Source organism: Typopeltis vanoorti, chromosome 11 (genome assembly GCF_054136105.1).
Source record: "Typopeltis vanoorti isolate ZY-2024b chromosome 11, IOZ_Tvanoo_1.0, whole genome shotgun sequence".
NCBI classification, from domain to species: domain Eukaryota; kingdom Metazoa; phylum Arthropoda; class Arachnida; order Uropygi; family Thelyphonidae; genus Typopeltis; species Typopeltis vanoorti.
Genome location: NC_143559.1, coordinates 118,609,577 through 118,629,487, shown reverse-complemented (window position 1 = coordinate 118,629,487; position 19,911 = coordinate 118,609,577). Strand labels below are relative to the sequence as shown.

The 19,911-nt window shown below is 35.3% G+C and overlaps 1 protein-coding gene across 1 annotated transcript in view; it reads right to left on the bottom strand.

Moving 5' to 3' along the window:
* Positions 1–4,959, bottom strand: part of LOC150101992 (coiled-coil-helix-coiled-coil-helix domain-containing protein 2-like) — a 48,446-nt gene extending 43,487 nt beyond the window's left edge. Inside the window, exons 1-2 of the mRNA XM_090400526.1 lie at positions 4,909–4,959; positions 4,743–4,804 (exon numbers count right to left, since the gene is read on the bottom strand). Coding sequence (XP_090256652.1) covers positions 4,743–4,771 — 29 coding nt within the window. The 5' untranslated portion in view covers positions 4,772–4,804; positions 4,909–4,959. The remainder of the gene's footprint in view (positions 1–4,742; positions 4,805–4,908) is intronic.
* Between the last annotated feature and the right edge of the window lie 14,952 nt (positions 4,960–19,911).

The window sequence follows — 19,911 nt, the reverse complement described above, 5'->3', positions numbered from 1 at the left end:
GAGGTGAGTAGTCTATTGCATAACCTCAATGTCAATACATCTGTGGGATTGGATGGTATACCAGCTCGTGTTGTACGAGAAGCAGCTAAAGAATTGTCAGTACCCTTGACCATTTTGTTTAATTCGAGTCTCGGGTCTGGGTTAGTCCCGAGCGGTGGAAAGAGGGGAAAATAGTTCCACTGCATAAAGGTGGTTCCAAGACTGCTGTTGTAAATTACCGACCAATTAGCATATCAGGAATCATTGTCAAGGTCTTAGAGAAATTAGTCAAGAAAAGAATACAGGATTGGATAGATGAAAATGGGATATTGTATGGGGGACAACATGGTTTTGTGAAGGTAGATCATGCCTCAGTAACTTGCTCATGTTTTATAACACAGTGCCGGCTGAACTGGATAGGGGTAATGGGTTTACAGTGATACTACTGGACCTTGCCAAGGCCTTTGATAGGATACCACATGGAACCCCAATCGGTAAACTGGAGCAGATGGGGATAGATATAGGGTTGGTGAGATGGATAGGAGGGTGGTTGAAGGAGAGATACCAGAGAGTGGTTTATTCAGGAGTGGAGTCTAAAAGATCTTGTGACTAGTGGAGTGCCGCAGGGCTCTGTTCTTGGACCACTGTTTTCAGTTTGTTCATCAATGATATTGGAAAGGATTTGAGAGGAAGTGTTTACTTGTTTGCTGATGATGCAAAGTTGGGTAGAGCAATTGTGAGTGCACAGGATGTCAAAATTTTACAGGATGATTTGGATAGTTTGGAGGACTGGGCTAGGAAAAATGGATGTCAATTTTATGTGGCAAAGTGTAAGGTTAAGCACTTTGGGGTGAAAAGAATAGCAGCAGTATATCGCATTGGTGGAACCGTACTCCAGGAGATTGATGAGGCCAGGGATTTGGGAGTGTTGGTGGATATTGAGTTGAAGTTTAGGGGGCACATTGCAAAAGTGACTAAAACAGCTCACCAAATCACTTGGCTTCTGAAAAATACTTTAACATGCAGAGACAAACAAGTTGTTGTTCCTCTGTATCGAGCCTTGATAAGACCCCATCTGGACTTCTGTGCCCAGTTATGGGCACCAGGGTTTCTTCATGATGGGGAGGAAGTGGAGAGGGTCCAGAGACGAGTGACCAAGATGATAGCAGGTCTGTGGAATGAACCTTATGAGAATAGGTTGAAGATTTGTGGGTGTTGCAGAAATTGGACGATAGGCGAAGGAGGGGTGATATGATTGATACATTCAAATTACTGAAGGGTTTTTATAAGATTGATCCAAAAGATATTTTTGAAAATATGACTGGTGGTGGGAGGACTAGGGGCCATGCATGGAAGCTGGGCAAGAGCGTGGTTGACAAGGGTGTTAGAGCTAGGTTTTTTACTTGGAGAGTGGTGAATGAGTGGAATAAGCTTCCAGAATCTGTTGTGGGTGCTACTACCGTGAATGAGTTCAAGGCAAGGTATGATAGATACTGCGTGAATGTTGAATAGTTGCTCTTGACATGATGTTAGGGTCTCCCTCGATGAGTCAGTCGACTCCTTGGAGTTTCCCAGAACAATAATAATAATACCTCCCCACACCATGCCCCAGCACCACCATATCTATTCCTTTCACGAACATTCTTGCAATGGTAAGCAGCAGCACCACTTTCATGCCAGACCAAGTGTCATTTTGAATCGAAGGAAAGATTACATTAGCCCATTGGTGTCTTTGTCGAATTTTATGGATACAACACCACTGAAAAATGTGATGAGCTGTGGATAAAGGGATGCAGACTACAGGCTTACATAGTTTTTCGAGATATCTGCATACCTGTACTTGAGTCGCACCCACTTGCAAGTGGACCTGGAGTGTGTATTACATTTTGCTGTTAAAACCAAAAATCTGTCTTCGTGCTCTGCAGTAGAGTGAGGGCAACCTCTTAGGAAACATCTGGAACACATTCCATTGGTTTGAAATGTTACCCAGTCTGGATACAACACTATGTGAGATTCCAAACTCTGACGATATCAGTAATTCTGCGACTTTCCAGCTTTCATAATTCTTCTCTGTGTAAAGTCATTTAGATGATATCTTTAACCCATTACAAGATATCTAAGTTTGTAACTTTATTACTTCATAAAAAGAACTTCCTTCAAACACAATTTTCTTAGTGCAGCCTTTTGCCTCTTATCCTATTGAGTTCTACCACATGATCCCTTTCCGTGTGCTTCGAAAATTTGAATGTGTATTCACTTTCTACTCAAAATCATCAGTTATATAAATTGCCACAAGATGATTCATCTGAATTTGCACTTGTAATCTTCAGAAATAGTGTTCATTCTTATGTTTTGGATACCAAGGAATATTTCTTAATTCAATTGAATAAGTAACATGCACTACTTTATACTAAATTTCCAAATACTGCATTTGTTACTTTAGCTTTTCGATAATCTATCATGATTAAAAGGATTAAGCATTTGCCTGTCCTACCTTTGATGATCTTTCCAAGTTGCAACTAGTTTTCCTTTCCCCCCCACTTTTGGACTATACTAAACCACTTCTTTTGCCATCTTATATAAATGCTCTTTGAATTTCTCTATATTCCTTGATCTTTTAATTTATCTAACTTTAACATATTTTCATTTTTATACACTAATTTTGTGCATCATTTAAAAATCTGATTTCAAACCCTTAAAAATCTCATTACCCATATTTTATTTTGATCTTATTTTAGGAGCAGAAGTAAGGATGTTATGATTCTGTTGTGTAAGGCGTTGATCAGACCACATATGGATTATTGTGTGCAGATTTGTTCGCTGTCCTTCAAAAGTAGGAAGGCAAATTGCAGACTTCTATTGGATAGAAGGACAAGGTCGTGGTGGGGGGGGGACATATAAAGAGAGCATGAGCAAGAGGGTGAGGAGTAGGCTTTTTGCAATGGATGGCTGAGATGCATTGCCTAGAAGTATGGTTAATGGGGAGACAATGGATGCATAAAAGTCATGGTATGATGAGCTATGTAATGGAGGACCTCTTATAATGAGTCACTGACCCCAATAAGGTCTAATAATTTTTTAATTATATATTTCTAAGCTATATAGTGGGTGTGTCCATTACTTTATAAAATTTAAGTTGGATTTCTCTCTTTTTTTTTTTAATTCTGTTTTTTTTTAATTTTTTTCATCTGTATCTTTTTATTTTAGATTATTATGCAACCTAAATAATTAAATTCACTTGTTCTATTTTATTTCCTATGGCTAGTTTTTCTTTTGTGAAACCTTTAGATTATATTGGCCTATTTTAATTTATAAACAGATTTTTGAAGAACCTTGTAATAAATGTAAAAAAAAGTTAATGGGTGTCAGTTTAATGTCGAGAAATGTAAAGTTATGCTCTTTGGGATAAATAAATTACAAATTGTATCACATTGATGACATTGTACTCCAGGAAATAGATGAAGATAGAAATTTAGGGTGGTGGTAGACGGAATTAAAATTTAAAGGACATATTGCTAAGTTAGCACATAAGATTACTTGGATATTGAACACATTAACAAGCAGAGATGAGTTATTATTCCTCTTTATAAGGGCTTGATACACCCACATCTGGATTACTGAGCTCAAGTCTAGTCCCCTGGGTTTCTTGGGGATAAGGAAGCAGTGGAGAGGATTCAGAGGCAAGTGACAAAGATGGTGAGTGGCCTATGGAATGTTCCCTATGAGGATAGATTGAAGGTGTGTGGATTGCAGAAGTTGGTTGATAGGAGAAAAAGAGGGGATATGATAGAAACATTTAAGATGCTTAAAGGGTTTTATAGGACAGATGCAGGGGAATCCAGTAAGTGGCAAACAATGTCCATATTTATTATCTGGTTCATATTATGGTCTTTGATTAAGATCCATCTGTATCTTATGCCTTGCATGATTAAAAATGACAAACATTACATAATTGTTATATTTAGAAGTATTATATCCTCGACAAGTCCCTGACTCTCTGGATGTCTCTTAATAATATATAATACTGCTATTATATGGCATTACAATATTATTGTAATAATCAGAACTCAACAAATATGCTTACCAGTTAATTTTTTTTTTCATATAATGATAATAAAAACTTTCTAGGGCTGTGCATGATATATTTGAATATGCATCAAATAAAGGAACATTCTAATAACAAAAACTTATTTTCCATAAAATTAATATTATTTTTACTGTTATTTATATTCTTATTGGCTTTTTCCCGCCTTCTTCGGACAGCAGAAATCTCCAACTATGCCTACAGTACCTAAATCACTTGGGTCATATTTAAAAAAAATTTAAAAAGGGAGAAGGGGAGGCTAGGGATATTATCGTTGTGCATAGTTTGTCAAGCCCTGATTATAACAATAAACATTGACTTCCATCTAATCATTAATTGCACATATTATGCATAACTTCAGTACCGATGAAATATCAGCTTCAAAGCCTGCTGACCTACTCCAACTTCGAGGGATGAACCCCTGTAGCTCTTAGCAACCACACTTATTCAATTGTCTGGATCAACCCATGGTTATATTGCACACTTACTATGTACCAAGAAAAATCTCCTGCCTCTGTCCTTCACTAATTCGTAGTAATAACCCACGTAATTATGATTTTTAAAAAAAATACAAATTTTTCAAAATTTTAAAACCAGCATCAAGGATAAATTATGAAACCCAACATGATACGTAACTGGCTACCAAGATACTACACAAGTGAAAATGTAAAATTTTTACCTCCGACTTGGTGGAGATCTTCGAGGCATGTTAAATTAGGATGAAATAATCAAAAATGGCACCTGTAAAATAGAAAAATCCATATATTAAAATGACTTAAATAAATTCAAAATTGTTACTTCTCATAATTTGCGAAAACAAAGTCCAAAACTAAAAACGCACTTACCAGCAAATCGAGTACACAGAGAATGCGCAAACGTAAAATTCTCAGAACAATCTCGTAATATTCAACTAGCAGCCGGGTAAAACGTGATACGAATATGGTGCAGGAAAATGTGATTCGACCCTTCTAAGAATTTGAAAGCAGTAAATTCCAACGACCACATGTATTATTATTCATTATTCAAAATAATAATATTCATTATTATTTTATTATTATTATTATTATTCGTAACACCTCCAAGGAGTCCGAAGACTCATCGCGGGAGGACACCTACAACTGTCTCAACCACCACACCGAACCTCCACTACGAATCATCTCCATCAACGCTATCTACAGCCCACCTCCACCACTACCACAACTAGTATTTTTTGTCTGTAAATTGCGTGTGTTCTGAAGGGCCGATTTGTCTGTATGCGGGATGAAAAACCCGAGTTTCTGGGAGAAAAAATCCTGCTACCCCCGTATGAGATCGGCTAACTCACCTTTGATTGAAATCGTCCAGATAAAGATTCCTCCGTTCGCGACGAGAATCGAACTTAGGCCTGTTCCAATCGAAGGGCGCAATGTACCGTTCTTCTTCCAATTGCGCTACGGAGGCGCTTATTATTTAATAATTAATTAAAATAAATTTCGGTTTATTTATTAATTAAAATAAATAAACCGAAATCGCACATTGAATTCTCTTCTGTTAGTCTAGAAATGAATCCGAAGGAATGTAGAGTGCCTCTTCCCCGTGGGTTTTCACGGATTTGGTTAAGTTGAAAAATGATTGATGTTTTCTTAAGGTGACGTATGGAAGTATTTATAGAAAATGTATGCAGCTGAAACTAAATATCTGCGTAAAAGTGGATGGAATAAATTTGTAAAAGATGTGTTAGTATTCAACCAAACAGCATTTTTCTGTATTGTGAAGTATTTTAGAGAATCTTGGGGATAGGTACGACTCCGAATATGAAAGCAATATTCAATTGGCTGAATAGATTTAGGATTTGCTTAAGCTTCATGGGCGTGCGAGGTAAATAACACCTTGAGAAAGAGAAATCCTAATTTTATGGATGTTGAGGAGGCAACAGTAGTAATGTGTTTATGCCAAGAAAACAAGGTTTGATGTTCTAATATCATCCTGTCTATAGATTTGGGTGTTATCAAAAGTAAGATTTAAAGTAAGGGGTTCGTTTTTGTGAGGGAAAATTCTGATTACATTTTGCTAGCGTTGAAATTAATAAGGTTATAAGAACTTCTTTGGAGATCAGAAATTAGAGTAGTAGAGGTTGATGTTTGATAGGTCATGGTGATTGTTTACTCAAGGTTTGTCAAATGAGAACATAGAATTTTGTTGATAACAGTCAGCAAACACTGTGCAAAACCCTAGAACCACCCACAATCTTTATGCATTTTGTACATCCAGTCAGAATGTCAGCGACCCAGTTGCAATAGTCATAGGAAAGAACAAATTATGGGAGTTTACTTAATAGACTCTGGTGAAAATCATGGTCAAAGTCATCAAGAACTTTTTCATGACATTTGTTCAAAGATGAGTGCCATAAGTAGTAGATCCCCTGTCGATAGATATTGGTGAAGCCATACTGACGATCGTTTATCAGTTGCTTCCCTTCAAGCTAGCGTAGGAATTGAAGGCTGGGAGTTTCTCTACATTACTTTGGAGAGAAATTAGGTTAATGAAAGAAACTGCGCAATAGTTTGATAGTAAGGATTTATCACCCTTAGCAATGGGTTATACATAGGCTCTAATTTCCAATCTCTGGAATAGATGCTAGTGGAATGAAAATGCATAAAACGGCTACCATGAGACAATTTTACAGTGTTAATCATCAGCACATTGAAAGAAATCGAACATCAGGAATAGAAGACTTCTTGGTATTTACTGTAATTTGGAAAAGAGTGTTTTCTGGTCTCTCTCTCTCTCTCTCTGACAAAAAAATCAAAGGAGGAATTGAGTGTTTCTGTAATGTTGAAAGGGAGGATATTTGGCACGATCAACTCTACTTACATTTCAGGACAGATATGAAGCCGGGAAACTTTTCTGAGGGTGTCCATGCAATAAATTCATTTCGTATTGGACAAATGTTACATCCAGTTGCTATTTTGAGGTTTGGTGTAAAAAGTAAAGAAGATGGAGTTTAGGATGAAAGCCAATTAAAATAAGCCTGTTCTTCTTTTTGCTCACTTTGATACACCTTTTAGAGAACCAAGGCTTAGAATGGGGGGTGGAAAGGTAAAGTGGAATGCGGAATAAATCTTTCCATAACAATAATAATTACTTCAGTTTTACCGTTGAAAATGAAGATGAAACGAACATAGTTGAGGCTAGATCTGAGACCAAGTGAACTTGTGAATTCTTCATTTGATTATGTTTATTCTTTAATTTTGCTGATAGGTGCTATCAGTAGCATCCCTCTATCTCTCAGCTGTCATCCCTGTCTCCTCACAGAATCACACATCATTCATTCGTATTCTCCTGGAAACTTCATCCTATTTATGCCAAGTTTCTGAAAATTTTTACCGCTTAATTCAACGACACCTTCATCTTTTATCTTGCTCTGCCTATCCTGGTCTGTAAAAATATTCAGGGTTATTTAGAACTGAAACCATTTGAAATCTATTTGAGTATATACATTAATTTGATATCTAATAAATTAAACTATACAGCACTAGATTTTCATTGATCATGCAAATGTGGTTATCGAGATGGTATATAATTCCTAAATACACAGAATACTTACAATCTTATCTAATCAGCTGTAAGGTAATTTCATACAGGAGAGTTTGTTAACCTAGAGATACTGTGGATAGTCAGGATAGAGTTGAGGTGAAGGATAAAACTTGTTAGCATGGGAACTGAAGATCTGCAAATTGTGTTAGTAAGTTGGCAATCCAGTTGCAAAGTGTAAAAGCAGACAATAAAGTGGTCTTTACTAATGCTCCTGTGCCAAACCTTAGGAAATGATTTTCGAAATTTTGGGTGTGACCACGTGGGTTTCTTCACATAGTGCAAAAGATGGAGTTGATGACCTATTCAGTGGGTTTTAGAGAGAAGAGATGTTAGGGATATAGAAGCTATATCTTCTATCTTTTGGGGATAAAAGACGTTTAGATGGTTTTTTTTACTTTTTACTTAAAAGCAAGAATCCTGCATAGCCTTTGGAAATGGCATTCGTATCCATAGCACTAGGGCACCTGAAGAAAGAGGATTCTAAGTTCTAGTCGCCAACTAGAGGAACTTTTTCTAAATCTTTCGTCAACCGGTTCCAGAGTTAGTCGATCCCTGACACAGGAAAGCAGGGTTTTCTTTCACGGAAACTCGGGTTTTTTATCCAGCAACTCAAGACAGTATAGTCCATGCTTTTTCAGAGAATAAATATTGTGTTATGGACCACGAGATGGCGGCAGTTGTCCGTCATAATCTGTTTTACTGGATGGCATTTAAAGTCATTGAGAACTTTACACCAGCTATCCGTGATTGGCTAAGGGTAGAAGTTGATTCTAATGTAGTCTTCAACAGCTAAAGGACTAAAAAGGTCTCGCCCACTCCCTTTGAGGAACAAAACACGTCAGCGAATATATATTTATTTTTTACAGAGAAAAGCAAGACAAACAAATTTTTATTATTATTTTTTGTAATATAGATCCCCTACTTTTCAAAATACTTCCAAGCCTTGTGGGAAAGCTTTCAAAAATTGGCCTACAAGCTTTTTAATAACTCCGAAGTGAACGTTTTCGCTTGTCCGATCAAGCGAGTATTATATGCATCGCTTGTTTAATTTGTCGTTATGTAATTTTTTTAACAAGTTCAACAAAGGGAGGAGGAGGGTACGTGAAAACTTCCTCAGTTATCAAATTTCCGTTTTTTGCAAAACTTGCATGGTTTCAATGAGGTCAAGACTCGTTATGAAACAAGAAAGAAAAAAAACTTATCGAGAGAAATTCCCATTAATTGTGAACTGTAAGTTTTCTTTTCTCTTTTAAAAGTTTCCAGTCAATCATTTATTTTCGGTAGGGTACAGATGCTTCTGTACTCTCGAAAAGTTTGACCTTTTCTGATAAATAAATGAAAAAATCAAATTCATTGTACAGGAAAACCTCGCTTAGCACGCATTAAATAATTGCGTTAAGCGAATACAATAAACAATAAGAATAATTATAATTCATCCATCTGTTAGCGTAAAAATTTAAAAAAAGAAGTACAATCTATATTAGAGGATAAAATCATCAAAATTAATAAAATTCAATTGCTTAAATTTTTGTTTAATGTCTGAACATTTGATTGAGCTGCATTTTTCCAAAAAAAAAAAAAAAAATTAAGTAAAGATGTTGGAATCGTTCTCGACCTTTTCATCTGGTTATGCAATTTGCGATAGCTGGCGATCACTTTATCAAGATTTCGGCAGACTTCGAAGCTTCGTTCCATATCAGGATCAGCATCAAACAAATTTTCCTTAGAGTACTCAATGTGATTGAAAATTAGTTCAAGTTCTTTTGCAGTTAGCTTCTTAGTCGTAAAATTCTCTTCTTGTTCGCACTCATATCTTTTTCTTCTTCATACATGCTGTTCTTCCAGTTGAAGGTGATCATTCTCGCTTAAGTGTTCTGAATGGAAATCGAGAATGTTTCTCAAATCTTCATTAATCCATTCATTACATCGAAGTTCTTTTCCAATTGTGCTGATTTTGTTCAATAATGCTATCAGCTGAGTTATTAAAACCAATGAAATTTTGCATAATGTAAACATTCGCGTTAACTGACTAATCACTCGCTTAAAGCAGGAAAAGTATCATTTCACTCAATCGCGCTAACTGATCATCGTGCATATCGAATTCGTGTTAAGCGAGGTTTTTTATATACAAGACAATTTGAGCACCAGCATCTGGAAAGACGCGTCTAGATTATTTTATTATCCGGAAAGCATATGATGACATAGAGAGTTCATGTCGTACATGCGAGTATTTGTATGTTTAAGTGAATAGGTAAATTATTTCTCATACTATTTTGACATAATATTCTTTTAAAATAATAATAAGATAGTGAACCTAAATTTTATTTATAGATCAATATTTTATTTAATGCACATTTTCTTTTTGATTATTTTTCTGATTCCAGACTTGAAGAGTACAAGTGCTTCGTGCTCTTTGATGCACCAGGTCTACAGAAGAAAGACATTATGGATTCAATTTTAGAATACAGAAACTTTTAAACAGTCGATCTTTTGAGCAGGAAAGTACTTCTGGGTATTGCTTCCTTAAGAAATTCGAGTTTCATAAAAATTGGATTATCTAAATTCAATCACAGAACATATTTCTTTAAAATTACAACCATGAGCTGCATATAAATACACACAGTGAGGGAGAGAGAGCCTTAATAAATTAGTCTGTGCCCTTTAGCAGGAAAGGCCAGTTTTCTCGTCCAGAACGCAACCTTTAAAAAAGTGTTTTGATTTTTTTTTAGAAGAAAAGTTGAGTTCTTCAGGAAGTGGCAGGGTTTGCCACACAAACACTTGGGGGGTTTTAAATAAATAAACAAATCAGCTAACGCCTTTTATTCCCTTATAGGGAGTAGGCTAGGCCGTTTAACCCTATCCAGCTTTTGGAGGCTGAGTGGGCATCTTAATCTCCACCGGTAGCCAATCAGAGATAGCTTGCCCATGTCTATCACTAATTATAGATGACCACAGATGAAGAGACCGGCAAACAAGTGCTGCCATCTCTTAGTACCTAACGCTAACAGAATATGTTACTGTCTGAAATAATGTGAGTTCTATGGTTGATTTTCTTGAGGGACGAAAAACCCGTATTTTCGGGAAACCCGCTTGCTGTGCCAGAAATCGACTAACTCGGGAACCCGAAGAAAGGCTTAGAAAAGTTCCTCCAGTCGACGGCGACTGGACTCGAACTATAAGTCTATCTTCGTGCAGAGAGGATCCAAGATCCACGACTCTACTGAGCTACACAAGTCTTGAGATTTTAATTCTTAAAAGCAATTAAATCGACCAGAAGAAAACATGCATAGTTTACAGCCATAATACTCTAGCCTCAAAATCTCAGTTGCTTCTACAGTAATATCAAAAGAAGAATAAGTAAAAATATGCACTCAACATCAGGCAATAAGCAAAAGTAGAGACCGACTGTCTACAGATTAAAAAAAAAAAAACAGTGAATAATAAAATATAAAAAAATAAAGAGCGCTGATAGAAATCCTTTTAGGAAAGAGAAGAAGGGGATTTATTTTTGATGTGAAAGTGAATTAGCTTAAGTGCTTCAAAAAAAATCAACTAATGCCTTTTATTCCTTAATAGGAGTAGGCGAGGCCTTTATAACCTATCTAGCTTTTGGAGACTGAGTGGGCAGTTCAATCTCCACCGATAGCCAATCAGAGATAGCTGTCCCATGTCAATAACTAATTATAGCAGCCACTGGTGAAGAGGCTGGCAAACAAGTGCTGCCATCTCTTGGTACCTAACCCTAACAAGATAGGTCACTGTCTGATATAATGTGGGTACTACGGTCGATTTTCTTGAATTTACGGGACGAAAAACCCGAGTTTCCGGGAGGAAAAACACGCTTGCCTGTGCCAGAGATCGACTAACTCGGGAACCGGTCGAAGATAGGCATAGAAAAGTTCCTCCAGTCAGCGACTAGACTAGAACCTAGGTCTAACTTCAAGCAGCCAAGCGCAGAGGACGCAAGCGCCACTTCCACTGAGCTACACAGGCCTAAGTGCTTAAAAGTATATAAACAAAATGTTATAATAAGACTTCTAAATGAAAACTAAAAAATAAACGAATAAATCCTCTAACGTCCTATATTTCTCAATGGGAGAAGGCAGAATTCTTTTTAGCAAGAGCTAATTTGGAAACTGGAAGGCAATCTTCAAACTTAGCTGTAGCTGTTAGTTGAGTTCAGGTCTACTGATGATTTTCAAGGCACCAGGGAGAGAGTATGCTAAACTTGAGACTACCTGAAATATATGAGATCTGAAATACATATTAAATCTGAAACATATGATCTGTACAGTTCAGTTTTCTTAGTTGGATCAAAAACTCGGAATTTCTGAACAACAACAACAACAAAAAAGCCTGCACCAAGTTCCTCCTAGTCAGAGACTTGAATAGACTCTATAACGAACTTTCTTTTGGCCGTACAGCATTATGAATGTAGAAGTTGCCATTAGGCTACTTGGTAACTCTTCAGAGGTTATAATTTTGTCGCCATTTTGTGGCAAATAAATGAAGGTCTGTTCTATTAGTTCTTGGAGGTGTCACGTAATAATAATAATACTTTTTAAACTTTAAAAAAATCTAAAGAAAATTTTAAACAAAACGTGTATCGACTGACCTCTGTTACGGCTGCATTTGGCCACTGGTACCATGACATTCTAACCCCATAGTTGTTTTTTGCATTAAACGTTTAAATTCAAATTGTTTGAACTATGTGGTCGCAACTCTCTGTTAAATTGTTATTTTTTTAAATAAAAATATAGAATCGAAGTTAGTCTTAGGTTCAAGTCTAGTCGCCGACTGCAGGAACTTTTTCTAAGCCTATTTTCGGCCGGTTTCCGAGTTAGTCGATCTCTGACACGGACAAGCGGTTTTTCGTCCCGGAAACTCAAGAAAATCGACCGCAGTACCTACATTATTTCAGACAGTAACATATCCTGATAGGGTTAGGTATCAAGAGATAGCAGCAGTTGTTTGCCGGGCTCTTCATCAGTGGCCGCCTATAATTAGTGATAAACATGGACCGGCTATCTCTGATTGGCTGCCGGTGGAGATTGAACTGCCCACTCAGTCTCCAAAAGCTAGATAGGGTATAAAGGCCTCGCCTACGCCTTATGAGGGAATAAAAGGCATTAGTTGATTTAATTATTATTTACTTGGTCATCCAGAGCATGCTAATCAGTGATTGACTACATTATCGCAAATTTTAAATTAGTGGAGTTAATTTTAGATGTATGAACATATCGCGGCTTTGAATTAAACTGTGATCATTATATGGTATCAGCAAAAATTCGATTTAAACCGAAGTGGCTAAAAATACATAGAATTGAAAATTCTTATCAACCGAGTTACAAAATTTCTTCATTGCAGGATTCCCATGTTAGACAACAATATCAAAAATGCACAAACTTAAAAATGGAAACTGCACGTGAATCAAGTGACATAGAAGAGAATGGGAAAATTTGAAACAAATGTTCACAAAAGCAGCAACAGAAAGCTTAGGAATAAAGCGTAAATGGATTAGAAAAAGAAGTCTACGAGACAGGAACAAAAAAATAGAAAATATAATAAAAACCAAAGAGGACAGTTACCAGAAATATCTAAATTCCAAAACATTAGAAGCAGAAATATAGTATAAAAGACACAATGCAATTGCAAAATGAGAAGTAAGCGGGCAAAAAAAAAAAAAAAAAAAAAAAAACTGAAAAAACTGAAAAGATGAAACAATTTCGTAACAGAACTAGAAAAGGATATATTTAAGCCACAACATACAACTTAGAACGTAATAAAATATATTAATAAAGAAATGAAAGAAAATATAAAAATACAAATAATAGATTTAGAAAGATGGGTCACCTATTTCAAAAATCTCTGAGAAGATGAGAACAATGAAATAAAATTTTATAAAACAAAAAATGACCTAACAGAATATATGACAATGTTAGAACTGAAAAATAGAATAAAGAAGTTGAAAAATAGGAAAACACCAGGAGGAGAAGACAATTAATTACATAACTATACAAAAATGCAGATGAAAAATGTAATCAAAGACTTCTGAAAATTTTTAATACCGTTTAGATGTCTTGAAAAACTCCAAACTCTTAAAAAAAAGTATTGATTATCCCAATCTATAAAAAATGAAATAAAGATGATTGCAATAACTAATTAGTAGAGGATAAACTACTAGAAAAACAAAACGGATTCCGAAAAGGCCGATCCTGCATTGATCCAATTTTTACTCTAAAATTATTAATAGAAAAGAGAAGAGAATTTCAAAAAGAAACATACGTAGCCATTATTATGAAAAAGCCTTTAACAAAACTAGTAGACAAAAAGTGTTTAAAATATTAACCGATTTAAATATACCAAACCAACGTTTACAATCCATTCAAGAAATATATATACAGGAAATAAAATAGCAGTTAAATTAGAACACATCTCAGAATGGAAAGATATATCAAGAGGAGTACGACAAGGATGTACCCTCTCACCTCTGCTTTTCAATATATATATATATATATATAAATAAAATTATAACAACCTGGAAATAGTATAACCCATTTGGTATAAAAATAACCCCACAAATGAAGATAGATACACTACCATTTGCACCATAGCAACAGATGATCAAATAGTATTAGCTACATCAGCAGATGATTTACAAAGATCATTAAAATCATTAAATGATATCTCAAAACAATATAATACGACAATATCTAAAGAAAAAACAAATATAATAGCATTTAAAGGAGAAAATCCAATAAGAAGTAAAATAGTGATAGATAATTATATATTAGAACAAGTAAATACTTCCACATACTTGGGATGTAATTTATCATACGAAGAAGAAAAAGACATAGACACCAAAATATCAAACTATGTCAAAGTAAATGATATAATAAATAATATATTTAAGCCATCCCTAGCACAAAAACACACTAGAATCAGACTATATAATGTCTTGGTCAAACCAGCTCTACTATACGGAAACGAAAGATGGACCATAAAAAGGAAAGATGAAAAACGAATTCAAACAGCAAAAATGAAATTTCTCAGAAAAACAGATGGATATACCAAGTGGGACCATAAAACAAAAGAAGAACTTTTACAATCCCTGAATATAAAACCAATTAATTACTCCATAAGACAGTACAAACAAGAATGACAGAGCATTTAAATCGAATGGACAACAACAGATTACCTAAAATGTTATACAAATATAAAATAAGTGGAAAAGGAAGAATCGGAAGACCAAGAAAGAGATGGCATGAGACTGGAACAGACCACCTGCCCTAAAATCCATGTTAGTATATAAATATAAAATATATAAGTATAAAAGTGGGAAAGAAGGATTTCTTTCCCACAGAAATAATTTCATTCGTCTCATTCAGATTTTTACTAGTGAAAGTTGAAATTTCAGTTTTTTGTTTTTTTTGCTGTATACTATATATTGGATTCGTCAGCTAATACTTTTATTCCCGTATAGGGAGTAGGGGAGGCCATTATAGCCCTATCTAACTTTTTGAGCCCGAGTTTAATCGCAACCTGTAGCCAATCACAGATGTCTGACTATCACTAATTACAAACGGCTTCAGATGAAAAGTGGCAGACAAGTGCCGCCACCTCGTGGTCACTAACTCTAAGACAGTACATTTATTTGTCTGAAGAAGTGTGGGTACTACAATGGATTCATGTAACTAAGAATGTATTTAATCATTTAAAAAGTTTCACATGTCTTTAATTTATTATAACGCCAATGTTTAAAAATGAATACTTATTGGTGTTTGTTTTTAATTAAAAAGAAACCTAGTTTTTTGAGTGTGAGGAGGATTCTGATGTAATGTATTTGTGCCAAGTTAAGCTGAATATGATTGCCGTCCAAGAAGAGAAAGCTAGTTGAAAGGATATTAGAATATTATCAAAAGTAAGTGGAAATGAAGTAGAATTTTTCTTGCGTGTGACAAATTAAGCCTGGAATTTATATCATTGAACTTCACTAAATTAACTTCATCCCATTTGAAGATTTTAGAATATTACGATTTACGTCTTTGATCAAGGATAATCTTGAGGCGTCGATCATTTGAATACTACATCGTTTCTGGAATAAGGAAGAGAATTGAAGAGTATTGTCATCAGGAAAGTTCTGAACAGGATTTGAAATCAGAGAGAACATCACTAATGTAAAGGTGGAAGAGTGGGGGTAAGAGTTGAGAACTCTGGGGTAGTCCAGCATTGATAGAGGAATGTGAGGAGAGGAAGCCATCCACCGTGACACACAGCGAAAGGCCATTGAAGGATCTAACAATCCATTCATAAAGAATGTGATTGGATTGCTAGATCAGAAGAACGACAATACAATGATAGCTTGTTCGGTAGGCCTCGATGCCAAACATGATGAAATGCTTTGGAAATATCGAGAGCGACCACATGGATTTCTCTATGTCTATCCATTGACTGTGTCCAAAAACGTGTAAGGTTGTCCAGGAGGTCTGCTGTAGGACAAGAATGGAGGAATCCGTATTGGTGATCGCTAATTAATTGATGAGTCTCCAGAGTATGAAGAAGCTGGTTGTTGATAACCTTCTCCATTACTTTTAAAACAGCGAGGTAAGAGCAATGGGATAATAGTTAGATGGCTGACTTTTCTCTTCCTTTTTAGATAGAAGCTGGATAAAGGCTTACTTCCGTGTTGTAGGGAGATGCCATATTAATATGATAGCTCATATAGGCAATAACACAGGATTGTGTTAATTCTGGGGCGCACATTTTGAGCACAGCTGGAGGAATACCATCTAGACTATGAGCCTTATTAGTAATTAGTAATTTATTTCCTGATGTAATTTTCCTAATTAGTAATTTATTTCCTGATGTCCGTCCGACAAAAGATTAGGATAGGTTTGCAATTGGCAGTTAGTACTAGTGCAAGAGGTAGTTTGCTTTGGTCATCTAAAGAACAATTGGAGGAAAAGACTGATGCCAGGAGGTCTTCTTTATCCGTATCCTTCTTTATCCATATAATAAAGTATAAAATATAAAAATATTTTTATATTTAATTCTATGTATTTTAACAGAGTGGAAAACTATATTTATTTAGGACAAGTAATCAAAACGGACAATGATATATCAGATGAAATAAACAGACACAAAAAAGGTTGTTTAAGTAGATAAAAGACTGCCACAAAACCAAAAAATATATACAAAATAAGATCAAATAAATATTTTAGTTATTATGCTGTTTATTTTACTAAAATAAAGAGCCAAAAGGCTTCACTTCGGCGATGCAAAATTATCTAAATTCACTGGATATTAAATCGAACAATTTCAAAGCTGAATACAGAAACTATCAAAGTTTCATGCAAAAATTTACCAGAGAGTTAGCGGGAATACATCTCCTCCATACTACGAGTTGCCCTAGCCCAGGGGTCAACAAGCTTTTTGGAGTGAAGAGCCATTTTTAAAATTATATCTGTTAAAAAAAAAAAAAAATTAGGGAGCCGCACGCCGCACGTTTTTTTTTTTTTTTTTTTTTTTTTTTTTTTTTTTTTTTTTTTACAGAAACACGTTATCATACTTGTAAAACACAGGGGTGACATGTCACATGAAATTATATGATATTTTAAAATATTCAATAATAAAACAAAGATTTCCTTCTCCTTACAAAAGCATATGTATAAAATCCAATAACATACCTATTTCTTTAATTTTTTTTTTTAATTTAAAATATCTTCTTAGTGCGACTTTTACTGTTGAACTTCTTGGGATAGTTTCTCAATATGCGGCGAATACGCGGTAATTTTCATTTTCAAACATGACGAAAGACACCTTGTTTAGTTGGTTTCTCAACTTACTTTTAATAAAATTCATATTGGAAATTTTTGCTCACACAAATATGTCGATCCGAAAATCGACAGAAGTCCAAATCGTATGTTATTAACTGAATGTAAGTGTCCGGTAAACAATTCCACGTGTCAAATACGCTCTGATCTTGCTTTTTAAGATCTATTTCAGACCATTTGTGTTGTATTGCAAGGGTAGATTTTTGTCTTTCCAACTCCTCCAGGTCAGCTTTAAGATTTCTAAATTTTGAATTCCACAAATCCTTGGTTTTCAGGCCCTCTAACTCAAGTTGAAATGCAGCCTCATTAATTCCAGCAAAAGGTGAAAATTTTAATTCGGCAGGATTAATTTCAAGTGGTCGCAATAAAAACGACATAGTTGCCTTGTTCTTGCTAAACTCCTCAAATCTCCCATTAAATTCAGATCGCATCTTTACCCCAATTTTTTTGAAAAAGGTTAAATTTATGGAATTATCAGCTTGTTCTTGTTGATATTTCTTCAACGTAGAAAAATGTAATAATGTGCCTTTCTCTAAGTCTGTCGCAAACAAATATAAGTTTTGTTCAAAAGAAATCACTTCTTCTAAAAGCAAAACTGCTGCATTTCTCTTTCCCTTTAGTTTCTTATTTAGTGCGTTGAAATGGGAAGTCACATACACCATAAAGTAGAATTTTTGTAACCAATGAGTATCTTCTAACTGTGCATATTCAAGTCCTTTTGTCTTAGAAACAACTTACCCTCTCCAAGGCAGGTGGCAAATCGCATCAACACCGCACCTCTGAAAAGCCATCTTATTCTGTTATGCAAAAGAAGATCGGAATATTCACAATTGATTTCTTTAAGAAGTTTACAAAATTTCCGATGCTGTAGCGGTATTGCCATTTTTTTGTTAACAATTTTTATAACCAAATCCATCGCTGCTGATGGATTTGGAAAAGTTTGTGCACAAAGTATCTCTTTTTTAAATAAAGAAACAAAACCTTTTCTGTACCTTTCATGCTCGGCGCTCCATCGGTCGAAATAGATATTATTTTGTTAATATTAATACCCTTACTTTTCAAGCAAGTGGTAACAGCAGGCTCAATATCTTCTCCACGAGTTTGTCCTGTAAGTGGCAGTATATCGAGTAATTCTTCCTGAGGTCCTTGAGAGTTTATGTATCTACAAATAAGTACAATCTGTACAATGTCATCCACATCACATGATTCGTCACAGGCAATGGAGAATCCTGGTGCTGAATTTAGATCTGTAACCTGCTGATTTGTTATATCTTCTGCACATTCGTATAGTTCTGTCCCTTACAATCTTAGCAGATAATGGCATGTCTTTTATTTTTGTAATTATTTCCGCTTTGTTTTTAAAATCGCAGAAAAGATATTCGGACATTTTAATAAAACATTCTTTCCCATATTCGCCGTCCCTAAAAGGTTTTCCTCGTTTAACAACTTCTTGAACGGCCACAAAACTAGCAATGGTTGTATTTCTTGATTCTTTTAACCATTTGGAAAATGAACATTTAGTTAGATTTACTTTGCGTTGCAACTCTTCTACTGCCTTTTTTCTTTCATCTCCCCGTGGATATGCTTTGTCAAATGTATCGTGTTTATTTAAAAAATGTCTTTGTATATTTGATTTTTTACTATTTGAAAGCTTTTCATGGCATATTAAACACATTGGAAATCCTGCTGTATTTGCTACAAATGCGCAGGTTTCGGTCCATTCACTTTTTAAACTCCCGATTTTCTTGTTCTATCTATCTCTTCTTTGCTGACATTTTAAATACTATAAAAATATTTTTATTTTGTTAATATTTAATTGAATGTTACAATATTCACGTTATCTAACACAATCATCAGTAAATAAAAGCACGGCAACGTCCACTACGAAACCTTTACTTATTTTAACAAAGTGAGCAGATTTACATACCGCACCTGCACTATATGCAAAGACAATGGGCGCATTTAGACAGGCAAGCGCTACCGTACGACTGCATGTTAGGGCTCTATTTAGAGACTTACTACGTGCTAGCTTTGCGTGACGTCATTAATGTGTCCGAGCCAACTGCTCGATCGTAGCGCTACCGTAGCGATCGTCATTCGCTACAAATTAATTTTATTTGTAGCGATTAATTTTCGCTACAAAATAGCGCTCTGCCTGGCTGATCGCGCACAATGTAAACTGACGTTTTTTGAGTATCGACATATGGTTAGGGAAAGAAGGAAGAAGGAACCAAGAAGGAAGATAATCTTATTGTCTTGGGGGATTGGAATGCAATCATTGGTGAAGGCAAAGATGGTAGAGAGGTGGGAAAGTATGGACTTGGATGCCGAATTGAAAGAGGAGATAGACTTTAGGAGTTCTGCCACTAATTCAATCTGATCATTACTAATACCTGGTATGAGGTACCATTAAGAATAAGGTATACTTGGAAAATGCCA